The 14270-nt window shown below is 35.1% G+C and overlaps 1 protein-coding gene across 1 annotated transcript; it reads left to right on the top strand.

The window, feature by feature from the left end:
- The first annotated feature begins 500 nt into the window (after positions 1-500).
- Positions 501-13902, top strand: LOC128981955 (crossover junction endonuclease EME1-like). Its single transcript, XM_054400957.1, has 9 exons — positions 501-1168; positions 2268-2426; positions 5761-5901; positions 6649-6818; positions 7439-7531; positions 8577-8708; positions 12480-12678; positions 13404-13460; positions 13702-13902. The coding sequence occupies exons 1-9, from the start codon at positions 788-790 to the stop codon at positions 13822-13824; spliced, it is 1455 nt and encodes a 484-aa protein (XP_054256932.1). The 5' UTR covers positions 501-787; the 3' UTR covers positions 13825-13902.
- The last annotated feature ends 368 nt before the right edge of the window (positions 13903-14270 follow it).

Genomic DNA, 14270 nt, shown 5'->3' on the forward strand with positions numbered 1-14270 from the left:
CGCAAAGGTTTGTATTAAGTCTGATTTTCATAACTGTTATTCTTCACAAATCAGTTTGAAAGAAATTATTTTGCTGTTGGAAAACATACACACAAAAATGTCTCTTCTTGAGTTCGTTTACACCAGCGGTTCACACAACATCATAACATAAAACATAACCTACAAACAAACAAACAAACTCTACTGGTAGAGTTTGAGTTCAGACTAGAGTTGTCTGCTGTGCTGTCTCGTGCTTCGCTCCAATCTAACCAATCAGTTGATTCGTTGCTGCTACTCCAATCCAATGCCAGCCAATCTCCATTAGCACTCGATCTTGGATGGTTCTAGTTCAGTACTGTACGAACCAGCTGCTGTCTGCTGTCATCTTAAATTCAAATTCTCCTTTTTGGTTTTGTTTTTGCTTGTTTGATAAATTTTATAAAGCACTGAGCTTGTAGGTAGATGTTGATTTAGTTTTTTAGAGTTTGAATCATATCAGGATTTTTAGTTATATATTTATGACCTTTGGTGACATAATAAATGACTGTAAACTACGTAACTTAATTTGTTTTTATATTTCGAATTGGCTATGGCTATCAAAGAGGTTAAACATTTGGAGAGGTTAGGTTGATTGTTGTGTCTAGGATTGATAGATAATGTTGAAATTCACTGCATGGTTATTTTGAGAAAGAATACTGTTTGTATATTACAATTTCTGTGAAACCAAATATAGGCACTCGAACTAAGTTAAATGCTTTATAACTTGACTTAAGCTTCAATCACTAGGCCTAGTTTAAATCTTGAAATTATGGCTGATTTTGATGTTATTAGTCTATCAAGCGACACCTCAAGACCCTCCTCCCCATTCATTAACGTGTCCGAAGTATTTAATGACAGTGAAAATATTAACAATCCTCCTTGTACAAATGTTGACAAAAATCAAATTGATTCTAGCCCACTTAAGAATATAAGCCCATTTAAGCGAATTCTTCATGATCTCTCTGAAAGTGATCATTCAGATACTGAGTCAAACCAAAACATCAAATCAGTTGAATTAAGCCGCGACGAGCTTGATCGTCTTTTGTTAAAATACAGTAAAAACAACAAATGTAGGCCTAATACTGAAACACTGGACTCAGAATCAGAACTTTTCAAACCTGCTTTTGAAAAATTACAAGTAAACGATCAGGTAAGTAAGCATTTAGCAATATAACTTAAATTTTAGCAACTAACATAGTTACAAATAAGCTTTTTCAATCGTACTGCTAAACTAAATGAATCAATTTGCAGCCAGCCCCCTTAAAATTCAGGCTGAATCACACAGAATGTAAAGCACACCATAAAAACTCACACTTTCGATTTATTAATTCTCTTAACGATTATGGCAGGTTAAATTTGTTTAAACTCTTCTAGTAAACAGGAGGTAGCCAGTTTGATCCTGAGTAAAGCTTGTTGATGTTCATCATCATTGGGCTTTTAACATATTTGCTGCAGCTCAGCTGCACATTAAATAGGAGAGTCGTGGGAACCCCTAACATTAATTTTTACTGGACTACATCTTTAAAAATTCTGTTCTCAAAAAGTACTGCAAGACATTGTTTAGGTGTATATTTCTAGTTATAGCCTAATGCTCAACAGAAAAACTGCCATATGCATATGAAGGAAAATCTTTTAAAGACTTTGCTAACCTCTTCCTTTCTCCATCACAATCCAATCATAAAAAAGTCTACTAAGGGTTTGTGTGGCTATACAGTGGAACCACGATAACAAGACCATCGATAACAAGTCACCCTTAATAATAAATGTAATTTTCAAATCCTCTATTTATAACTGATTTCACACCTAATCACATGTTATATTGCAAACCTCGATAAGAAGTCAACTTTGATAACAAGTCTTATTTAGTAGTAATCCTCACGAGAGTCTTGTTATTGAGGTTCTACTAGAGAACAATGCACTATCAAAGGTATAAAATCAAACCAAATCAACAAATTTCCCAAATATACAAATGGCTTTTCGGGTCCTAAATCAAACCATGTGCTGTCCAACACAGACCACCAATAAGACCTCTGCAGCAAGTCTGTTGATAAATGCTTTGTCTGCAAAAGAACCTTAGAATCTTAGTCGGTAACAAGACAAAACATAAACTCTGACTTTGAGTGGTATCACCGTTCACTAGTCTTCGCCCAAAATCAAACCCAGCCTACAAATTATGTGTAGCACAGTATAATCTAATCTAGTAATTTAAGTTTTAGAATATGACTTGACAATTATGATATTTACCTTAGCTGGATGGAGAAAGAAATGCTGGACTAAAACCAAAGAAGACCAACGGTAAACGGTTGGAAGACAAAGAGCAAAAACAAAGAGAAAAAGAACAAAAGAGAGCTGAAAAACTTGCCGCAAAGGAGTTACAAAACTATACCAAGCCAGGGAATTGTTTAAAAGTAAGTAGGCCTAATATTGCTAAAACAGTACAGTAACTTAAAAATTATCCATCCACCATCGATTATATAATTCTGGTACTGAACAAGAAAGTACAAGCGTAACTTAGGTAATTTTTTTCTACATTAAGTTCAAAAAAGCCCTTCTGCGTTAAAATAAAAAAAATATAGCAAAATCACATTACGACCAAAAAGATGCATTTTGGTCAGCCCCACTGAGCGATTGACTTTGAATTCTTGAGGAGCCATAGTTTATTTATGTTTGATTGCAACAGCTACAGGTAATCAGAAATATTACAGTAAGAGATAGATCACAATTCACAATAATTTGTGTAGGTACCAAGAGACGTAGGCTACACTGAAAAGCTGGCTTGGGCCTATCTGTGATGTCATATTTTAACTTAAACGAGTAATGTCCAGTGGTTGAAACTCGACCAAAAATATGTAATGTACGGTACTCACTTATGTTAATGTTTCACCCCATACTGTAAATAAAACATGTGATTGGAGTTTCTTCCATTTGTTTTGATTTTCTGTTTATATTTCGTTGTTATTTCGTCACCAGCATGGCAACGCATAAGATCCATGTAAATTTTTTCAAATTTTTAAACTCATTTTTTGCGCTTATCTTTGAGCCTATTTAAATTTATAAAGGGATTCTGCACACCTACAGGAAAATAGCTTTCTAACGGTATGCGTAGATTTTCCCTACGATACACACGAGCTGAGAAAAAAGGTTTTAAAGAAACATGCTTGCCTATTAATATATAGATAGGGCTTAATTTTATGTTGTTTGTTGTTGTTCCGGATCGGTATGACATACAATAAAAGGTTAAATTACCTGTGTCCGCCAGTCGATCCTTATGTGCTGTGTCCTATTACAGGATATGCATTTTGGCAGAATAAATTGCCATCATCAGTCCTAATATAAGATCTTGATCTTCCCCATTTGGTGCGTCTTGAAGTATTGAAACATGTACACGAACTTTACACTTATATACATTACGAATAAAACAAACAAATACACGGTAGACCTACTTTTATTTTAGTTACTACGGACATGTAGACGCGCGTCGGTCGTGTGTCGAGTCTCGACTCACGACCGACGCGCATCTACATGTCCGTAGTAACTAAAATAAAAGTAGGTCTACCGTGTATTTGTTTGTTTTATTCGTAATGTATATAAGTGTAAAGTTCGTGTACGTGTTTCAATACTTCAAGACGCCAGGGCCGCGTTAAGGGTCAGTGGCGCCCTGGGCAAACCCAAAAGCATAGCGCCCCCTTATATATATATGAGCGAAGGGGGTTGACTCATCGGTTCGCCGAAATTCACTGCAGGTGGATTGGGCGTTGGGGTGAGTGCAATGAATGCCTCTTGCCCTGCGCCAATAGCTTAATGCACTACGCAGTGATTTGATTACTGTTCAGTACAGTAGGCCTACAGTGTGCAGTTCATTGTATTACACATGTATTGAACGAGATTCCACTAAGGAGTATGTTTTTTCCATGGTTCTACTATAGGCTTATGCATATATATATTTATACATTAGCGTGTTTTTTTTACCAGTTTTGTTTCGGGAGGGAGTTTTCAATTCCGTATCAATGGTAATACTGGTTAATACATGTCATTTTCTTTAAAACTGCTTCCTGAGTTTGTTTTCTTTGAGCCAACCGAATGCGGCTCTCGGCTGCACTAGGTTTTTTATGCATTTTTCACTGTTTATAGGCCTACTTACTTGTATCGACACTACTCTATTTATTACTGGTTCACTAACTGCAGTGTTAGTGTCAACACTGACTAGTGACTGACACAGTTTAGGTTGTGTTGTGACTGATTTGAGTACTGTGCAGCAGGCACAACACGAACACAACCTACTGACTACTGAGGGAGGAGTACAGTACTGAACTGGACTACTGTAGTACTGGACTGCACTGGACTGACTGGCTAGTGACTGGAGCCACACGGTAGTTGCAATGAATACACAAACTATATGGTAGTTGTGACTTGTGGGGATGGGGGTGGGACTGTGAGGGAGAGGAGGTGCACGTCAACCGTAGGCCTCTAGACTACAGCTGGCCTACATGCTATTCCCGTAATTTTCTGACATCACCCAAATTGCAAACAAAATCAGCTGATGTAGGCCTATTGTCATACAAGTATATATTTGTTTTGATTTGATTGTTATTGTTTTACAATTTTTCTAAATGGTCAAATGGTGTTTGCAATCTGAGTGACGTCAGCATATGATGGGAATAGCACACCTATGTATTTTCCTTCCACCATGCAGGCCTCCCATGGGCCTCCCTGCCTCTGATAGTATAGTAAGTGCGCCCGGTTCACACTGCTGCCTGCCTTTCCCTGATTACACGAGGTATAACCTGAAGGTCAAGTATTTTCAATTTTGTTGTATTTATTTACTTTAGCAATAAGGAAAAATCACTTAACTAGAAGTTGAAATCACCCATCTTATTTTTTAAATCCCGGCTGATGAAACCCTATTTTTCTTAGTGCGGGCGGTGGTTCAGGGCGCCCCTAGGGCGCCCCCCAACCACCGGCGCCCCTGGGCATATGCCCAGTCTGCCCGTTTATAAAAGTGGGCCTGCAAGACGCACCAAATGGGGAAGATCAAGATCTTATATTAGGACTGATGATGGCAATTTATTCTGCCGAAATGCATATCCTGTAATAGGACACAGCACATAAGGATCAACTGGCGGACACAGGTAATTTAACCTTTTATTATAAATAGGGCCCTAGATATACTGAATCCTATAACATATGAGGATTGTTCATAAATTAAGGTCTCCAACAAGCTCCAGTTGTGGTCTAGCTATTTAAAATCTAACGCCGTGTTCCTGGTTGTCATCGCTATGCGGTAATTTGTTTTGTCTTGTAAAATGTAAGGTATAATCGACCACCCCCATGTATTAATTGTGTTTTCTGTGATTACATCTTTTAGATCCAAGGGGTCATGCACTTTTCAAAGTACATCATCTGTTGAGCAGCATGAATAGTGAAAAGTGTTTGGAACTTTTAGAATCTTAAGTACAATTTGGAACTTCCAAATTGGAAGTAAAAATTGCATTCTTCAAAGATGGTTAAATGAACATTGTGAGATTAATCTTCGCTTAGGTTTAGGAACTGGCTAGATCAGTTAAAGGGGAATTAAAGAGCTGCATGGTGTCACATTTGAACTTGTTCTTTTGGCCGCAATTGGAGCCTATTAGAGAACTTAATTTACCGACAACCCTTGTAACTTTGCCTTGGCTTCAATACACTAATGTACAATTTTGCATCTTTACATGCTTGTATATAATGAATAATTATTTGTTTCAGTACATGACAGTAGTGGTGGATTCATCGCTGGTGTCTTGTCCTTTTGGTGGTAAATTAATTGATTCAGTCCAGAGTTCAGAATCAAAATGCCAAATCTCTGCCCATATTATCCCCCAAACAATATTTTGGAAACGAGAGTTAGTAAGTTGTAGTGCCTTTCTTTGTTAGTGCTTGAAAACTAAGTTCTTAGGCTACCGTAAAATTGCAAAATATCCAAAGGCCACTAAGTGATTTACATCCTAATCACTTTAAGTTTTAGAAAGAATAGACATAACAATAATAAGGTGGTGTAATGGTTTAATTGTATACGTTATTGTAGGCCTTATTTTGTGTAAGTATTTAAAATATCTCAATCAATGCTATAAAGCTTCAGAACTCTTTAAGTCGTAGAAGTTTATCGGCTGAGGATCAACAGTCTTTAACAGTTTAATTCACTTAAAAATCTGTTATCTGTCATTAAAGTCCCATTGTTTATGAATTCTGTAACTCACAAACATTTCCTTTTTAGAAAAAGACCATTCCACTGCATTTTCTTTAAAATGGAGCTTTGATTTAAAGTATATAATTAGCCTAAATACTGGCGCTCTTGGTTCTTGACAATTGGATCAATAACAAAAAATAATACCATACCTACTCCATACAAGCCCAAGGCGTTGATGTGTGGCAACTCGCTAGTCATGCTTATTGACATAGTCATAACAGAAATAAAAAAAATGTAAACATAAACATTTCCTATACTGTCCATTATAAATAGTGCAACAGCTGATTCGGTTTCACGGGACAGCTGTGTTGCCACTTTTATCTCGCCATGGCCTTGTAGTAGAGGAGGGTATGATAATACTCATTAAGACTATGTTAACATAGTAAACATATGTTTATGTTTTGCAGCCAGGACTGAGATTAGAAGAAGAAAACTACATTGTTGTCATTTGGGATTGGCAAACTGTAATTCCTGCCATCAAGAGCCATACACTATGCTCTCAGATTCAGGACATACAAGCTCAACATTTTGGGAAGTCAGTCTATCTTGTATTCTATGGATTGAACAGCTATTTCAGGTATATCTTAAAAGTGTATTGGTACGTTCTCACAGTTTTAAAAATACCTTATCATAATTGACAAGTTGTATTTAAAATCTTTTATTAGGGCTAGTGTTGTTTAAGTATATTCTCAAACAATATTGAAACAACCACTTTTGTAGGTTTAACATTCCAGTTTGTACCTATTAACTTGTTATTGTTAATATAGCCTAACCAGGGCCGCAGCTATGCATTTTTCTAGGGGGGGCAAGTCCTAAATTTGCCGCCCTCTCACCACCCAACTGTGTATTTTTCTGAGTGCTAATGGCATTTTACAGTCAATCTTAATAAAAGGCACACTTAACCTTTTAAGAAAATTGCCCAAAGGTTTAATAACACTTTTATATTTCGTTATTAAAATCAAAACATTATATAATTTTTTTAATTGGTTTATTATTATGAAACCGTTAAACCTGTAAGTAAAATTTTTATGGGTACAAATAAACAAATTCTCTAATATTTAGTAATTTTTGCAGTTAACATATAGCTCTCGATAGATAAAGCTCCTCAATAAGTTTAAAAAGTTATAAACACATTTTATTAATCATAAAACTAATTAATTTCAACGGTTATTCCTAATAGAAAAATTACGTTCTCAGCTACATCAAAAGTAAAAGAAGACACAACACAGGGGATAATCCAAAAAGAAGAAGAAAAGAAAGTAATGAAAATGAATTTCCTTATGTAACTAGGTGAGATGTAAACATTGCAATATTAGTTTAAAAACAGATGTGAAAATAAAACGCCTACCCATTGTTAAAATATTTGTGAAAACGGGTAGCCTACACACTATTGACCAGATGTAATATTGGGCGCGTTCTGGGAACATGTACCGGTGCACCGGTGACTTATTCACCGGTACCGCCCCGGGGCAAGAGTCTTTGTATCCCAGAACAGTTATTCACCGGTTTAAGGTACACATCGGATTATAATTTACACATTCACCTATTATTTATTTTATAATATTTAAACCAAACAAACTTGTCCTCACAGAATAAATTATTTGAAAATTATTCACTTAATACGTAATATAACCCCCTCATAGAATAAATTATTCACTCATTACGCAACATAACCTATAAAACTGATTAACATTATTTGATGGACCCGCCATCTTGCTGTAGCTGCATGTCGTTGTCCAAGAAACTGACCAATCAGAGGCCGCATGTGTATTATGCACCGTACAATTTCTCCGGTGCATAAATCTTGCACCGGTGGAGGAAAAAGAGGAAATTGCTGTCTGCTAGGTTAACTCACCGGTCTCCCAGAACGACACATTTTTGCACCGGTGCACCGGTACATGTTCCCATGAACGCGCTCAATGACTTCCTACTGTTAAATAAAAACAGACCATTGTGACATATTGTACCATTGTGTCAATTAATATTTAAACCTGTACCATTGTACCATTTGCAATTTTGACTTGCACAATTAATTGTGACATGTACCATTGTGACTTGTGCAATTATGACTTGCACCATTGTGACAAGTATTGTAGCCTGTACCATTGACTATACACAGACTATACACTTGCAGTTTTAATCTAAAAATGTTTGGTAAAAGTAATTAATAAATAGTTCGTTCCTCTACTCTCAGTATTTTCAATTAGTCAACAGGGGTTTCGAACCTTTTCAATCCATATTATTAATAAATTAATTAGCCAATACAGTATTATATCAGAATCACTTTTGTCTTATCACACAAAAGGTTTGTCACTAAATGTTTTATTGGTTTTAGAAAAGAAATAGAAGAAGAATTGATTGAACTGCAGATTATGATGAATTGCAACCACAGGATAATCGAAAGCCCAGACGACCTGTGTCAACTAATCTTACAAATTACGAAAGCAATTGCTGAAACACCATTTAAGTAAGTTACAGAATCAGAGTAATCATTAAAGAAATATTATTAGTAAGTGCTTGTCGGAGGTTTTAGTGGTATTTAAAATATTGATGAATTCATACCAAACATATATGAATAGTGATTAAGAAAAAACACAAGATCAATGTAAGTTATATTTACTTAAGGACTAGACGTTCCATCCCCATGTTACAGTTGTCGCCAGTTAAAAAAAAATCCAAATGGACGTAGGGGCCTAGTTGAATTGGACCACCTACAGATTGTGCAGATTTAAATTACTAATTTCTATCAAATACACAGACATTTTAACCAATTAATAGTGATAGGATGACTTTTCCAATAACAATACTGTATCTTTTATATGATGTCAACTACCTCAATGACAACAAATAGAAAATAGAATTTTAGACACTAGAACTAATCTTAAAAAGGAGATATAAGTAGTTCTTCTTCTTATATTTAAGAATTTTATCTGGTCCTGGCTCTCATAACTATGTTCTTTTTAACCGACTTCCCCACTACCAACAAAGGAGGAGGTTCTCAATTTGTTTGTGGCGATGTTTTTTTTTTTCTATGTATGTTCACCAATTTCTCTGTGATTCTTTTACCGATCAGTGTGGTTCCACCACCAAAATAACCAGGAGAATTTCTATTTGGTACCTTATATATTATGTTTAAGTATAATATTTGTTTCGGTGAAATATTCTGAAAACCTTAAATATTCAACATTTGTTTTGTTTACATTTGTGCAGATTGTTTACATTTGTGTAGAGAAGGCAATAAATAATAATAACATTCCTACAGCTGTTAGTTGAAACCATTTAAATGAAGCTACAGACAATTCTTCATAAAACAGTTGCTTCACTGATCAATAAACTATTTCTTGCCATGGAGCCTTTGAATTACATTGAGAAAAATGCATTTTGTTTTGGTTACTATAAAAAATGTATTTTAACGTTTGACCTGATTTGTGTATACAGTAATTCTGTTATTAGTATTGAATATTCTGACTTACAAAAACATATATGTTTCAGTGAATAGCTGTATGATATTGACAAATAAAGGTGTATTGTGAAAACCAAAGCATTCGTAAAACAGGTCTAAATATAAATTAAATGCAATTATTCCTTACACGACCGAAGAAGTGTGACAGTGCATAATCGTCAATTGTCTTAAAAGTGATAAATATTTTAATTACTAAACATGCATTTGCAGATGTGGAATGTTTATTGGTATTCTCTACCCAGTTACTAGGCCTATATCATATCAATACTATTATGCCTGATTCGGAAAGTCCTAGGGGAAGATGATTTCCAATTTCGACTAGGCTATATCTTGATCAAACAAAACCACCTACATGGCTTGCACCACTTTTAGCTGAACCAATCTTTCATATACATATTTCATTTGCAGATGTGGAATGTTTATTAATATTCTCTACCCAGTTACTATATCATATCAATACTATTATGCCTGCTTTGGAAAGTCTTAGAGGAAGATGATTTGCAATTTCGACTAGGCTATATCTTGAGCAAACAAAACCCCCTACATGACTTACACCACTTTAAGCTGAACCAATCTTTTATATAATATTTTCCAAAGGTACTATACGTGTTAACGACCAATTTTCCACTTTTGAGGGATTTTTTAGTGCTGGTAGCTGAGGAATAACTTTCATTCCATAAGGCTTGAGACGTTACTGTATTTCTTTTTATAATGTAGAAGTACACCGATTGCAGGAAACGATGATGTCTGACATGTCAATGTATCTAGAAAAGACAATTAGTTTGTCATTAGGCCTAATGTAATGGACAACTCTTTCCTTCTTAAGGAATATCTAAAAATGTTTATTTTCATACCCATTGATTATGTAACCTGAACAGGTGCCTCAAGCAGTTTTAAAATAATGATTGTTCTGTGGAACTTTTGATTGTGTCAAACAGTTTTGCTTATCAAAAATCCTCAAGTATTTAATATATAAACACTTATACAGTCACTAAAAATCATGAAATAATTTATTTTTGTAAAAAAATACAACCGACTTCAAACGCTCTAAAAAGAATGAAATAATTTCAATAAAGTAAACTTTTGTATTAGGCAAGCTCACGTATTTCAAGTCGGTGCGGCTTAAACTGCAAATATGATTGAAACTAAATATTGTGTGTGTATTTTGAAAATTAATAAATTGTAGCTGGATAACTTAACATAAATATATAAAAAAAAACATACTGAACTGTTTTGTTTATATATTAAAGGAAATATCTTCTTGTATTTTATGTTTAGGCCTACTTCAGAATAAATGCATTATGAAAATAACACACACAAATGTTCTATATGAATAGGAAAATAATTTAGTTTGATATTATGATAGGGAAAAGAAGCTAGTTTAGTATTAAAACGTTACTTTTCCAATTAAAAAACATTTAAATGTGTTATACGATTTTTAAAGATAATCGTTAATACCACTCTAATGCCGATCTCTGATTACGGTAATAAAATAACACTTAACGCATAACTATGAAAAAGACATGCAGATTAACACCTTTAGTTATAGATAGTCACCTGCAATATGGACACCCTCTTTCAATTTTGTATCAAAAATCATCATAGAGCCGCGCCGACTTAAAATACGTGAGCTTACCTAATACAAAAGTTTACTTTATTGAAATTATTTCATTCTTTTTAGAGCGTTTGAAGTCGGTTGTATTTTTTTACAAAAATAAATTATTCAATAAAAATTGGTGACAGCTGGTCCATAGATTGTATGTACATACTTCAGTATCCAATAGTCAATGCTACCACCATTCTTAACATCACTTCACACTTAAGTTACTTAAGTTCACTTAAACATAGACTCAATCTCGTTAGAACCCCATTGATTTAGACTGCCATCTTTGCATAGTTAAAGCACTCGCACTTACATGTTGCTAAAAAAAAAAAAAAAAAAAAAAAAAAAAAAAGGCATAGCCTGTTTGTCGAGTATTGTTTGGTGGTACCTAGATGTTATTGCTGTAGTCCTTTATTTTGTGTGCAGTATTGTGCAATCTGAGGTTTTGAAATGCATCCATTTATTATTTTATAAGTTAAGCGTCAATGTTGAAACTTAATGCTAATCCACTAATATCTACTTGGGGCTAAGCCTAGGGCCTAGAGGGTCAAGCTAATAGCCATTTGGGATTAGCGATATTTGAACCTAGGACCTCAGAAATCAAAGCCCTGTGTTCTACCAATAAACAGCTTGGAGAGCGAGCTGGTCTAGTGGTAGAGCTTGGGGCTTCGGAGCCTGAGGTCCTGGGTTAAAATCCAGCCAATCACCAATGGATTTCATCTATGTCATAATATATGCCGCAACCCTCTAGGACTAGCCTGAAGTAATGTTTAATGTCCGAGCTAGAATTTTAGCGCCTTAGGACTTAGATTCAAGACTCAAAGGTTTTGTTTTAAAGGTGGAGGGACATAAAAAAACACTTAACAGCTTGCTCCTTTACATTTTCCGAGGCTAGAACTTGGCATCCTAAAGTGTGATTGATATACATACTATATCTAAATCTTACATATTGTAAGAAAGGGTATTAACATAACGGCAGATGTGAAAAGAATTTTGAAATTTATGCTCATGCTTCTCAAAAACTGCATGTTTCTGTTGGCTGTGTTCACACCAACCGGTCAACTAAGTGTAATGTGTCGGCGTAGATGAGCACCGTGATTTCGGGGTTGGTATCCTTTCTTACAATATATATCTAAAACTGGTCTCGTTGCTCAGTCTGATGACGTTTGCAGACTAGAGAAGCAGCGCAGAGAGTTGGAGAACCTGGAGTGGTTTGCCGTGGGTGACAGTCGTGACTGTGTCACTGTGGACAAGGCAGGCAACGGACTGTTGCGACTGTGGCAACAACAACTGTGCCAGTTCAATCTGGCTGGACATGACGTAGCCCAGGCCATCGTCTCTGTCTACCCCAGTCCTCGAGCACTTGTGTTGGTCAGTTCCTCCAGAATAGCTGGATCTGCTTTGCTAAATATAAGATTGGATTCATATTTTTAGGTGAAGATGGCTGAATCAGGATTGAATAATACTTTGATACTGAGTAAGATAAGCTGGTTCCTTAGGTAAGACCATAGATGGACTAGGAAAGATAGGTTTAATTTAAAATGATCTACACAATTCTCAGGATTGAACTAGTGAACTTCTGATTACTAGGGGAGCACTACCACTCAGCTATGGGTTAAAAAAATTTAAGGGTGTACACACCTTCGACTTTGGCCTCAGTGTTGACATGTAATATAGTTAAATTTAGATGTCAAATATACATTTTAACAATAGTTGCTGTTTTCTATGTTGTGTGTGGTTGCATTATCTGATAGCAATGAAAGAAATATGCTCAGATCATACTGTACTAAAAGCAATAAAATTGGAGTTTCATATTTGAACTAGCCCGTGTCTCAACAGTTCTATTTGCTTTTACTAGTCAGCCTGAATCATTAGCTGGGTGTTTAGTTTCTCTGGCTTAAAAAATCAATATCTACCAGTAAAAATGCAGTTGAGTTGTTTGCATTCATTTGTGAGAGTTAAAAATATAGATTAATGTTCCTGCATTGTCAGACAGTTCATTAGAAAATGTTATCATTTACTCTTTGATGTTTTTTTTTAACTTAGTATTAGCCTAAATTTGTCATTACAACACTTGTATACTTTACCTGTTTCAGGCATATGACAAATGCAATACCCAAAAGGAGGGCGAGGAGTTGCTTCGGGACATCCATGTGAGTTTAGCCTTGTTTGTATTGTAATGCTACATAATGTCTTCATACAGCTCTATAATCTTATTACCATACATTTTCAGCACTCGGACAATTATAAATTTTACAACCATGTCAACCCTAAAATTCTGTTTTCTGCACTATAAGAACTCAATTATTTCATCGATTGATCTGTATCTATTTCAAAATCAAATTACAGCCAAATAATGGACTACATTCTAAAGATCACAAATTTTTACAACAGGTTCGAAGATGCCAAGGACCACTAACCTCCAGCAGGCGAATTGGTCCTGAACTCAGCAGGAAAATATACACCTTCTTTAGCTCCGTGGATGGTGATACTCCTCTTTCACAAGAACAGTTATAACTTTCGTAAAATCTTTCATACATTTGTTGTGAATATTTGAATTTCATTTTGACTTGTAAATATATTTCCAACACATTCTATCAGTTGTTTTCTTTTTGCCCAAATCCAAAACTTTCTGATCAATGTAACCTATCTGTACTATATTTTGTGTGATCGTGCACAATACGCTAGAGCACTGTTGGCTATCTTTTTGTTCACACAATTTGGTAAGGAATCCTTCTAAAGGTGTATTCTTTAGTAGAAATCTCAGAGCAAAAACCACTATTTATAAAAGTAATTAATTTAGTATCTTTCTGTTTTAATTTCATACCTTAACTCTAACTCAAAAGTTAAACAGAATTAAATAAAAAGGTAACGGCAGTGATCTTATGAACAGTTATACATGAAACAGTCATTCTTAGTGTAGTAGTTCTAAGCTTGGGTTGCAGGACATTCCATGCCATTTT

Source organism: Macrosteles quadrilineatus, unplaced genomic scaffold, assembly GCF_028750875.1.
Source record: "Macrosteles quadrilineatus isolate MER2022 unplaced genomic scaffold, UCM_ALF_1.0 Scaffold_60__1_contigs__length_738512, whole genome shotgun sequence".
In the NCBI taxonomy this organism is placed as follows: Eukaryota; Metazoa; Arthropoda; class Insecta; order Hemiptera; family Cicadellidae; genus Macrosteles; species Macrosteles quadrilineatus.

Coding starts and splice junctions, on each gene's coding strand:
- LOC128981955 (XM_054400957.1), top strand. CDS start 788: ATGGCTGATTTTGATGTTATTAGTCTATCAAGCGACACCTCAAGACCC. Junction 5,902..6,648: donor TATTTTGGAAACGAGAGTTA/GTAAGTTGTAGT, acceptor TATGTTTTGCAG/CCAGGACTGAGATTAGAAGA. Junction 8,709..12,479: donor ATTGCTGAAACACCATTTAA/GTAAGTTACAGA, acceptor TGACGTTTGCAG/ACTAGAGAAGCAGCGCAGAG.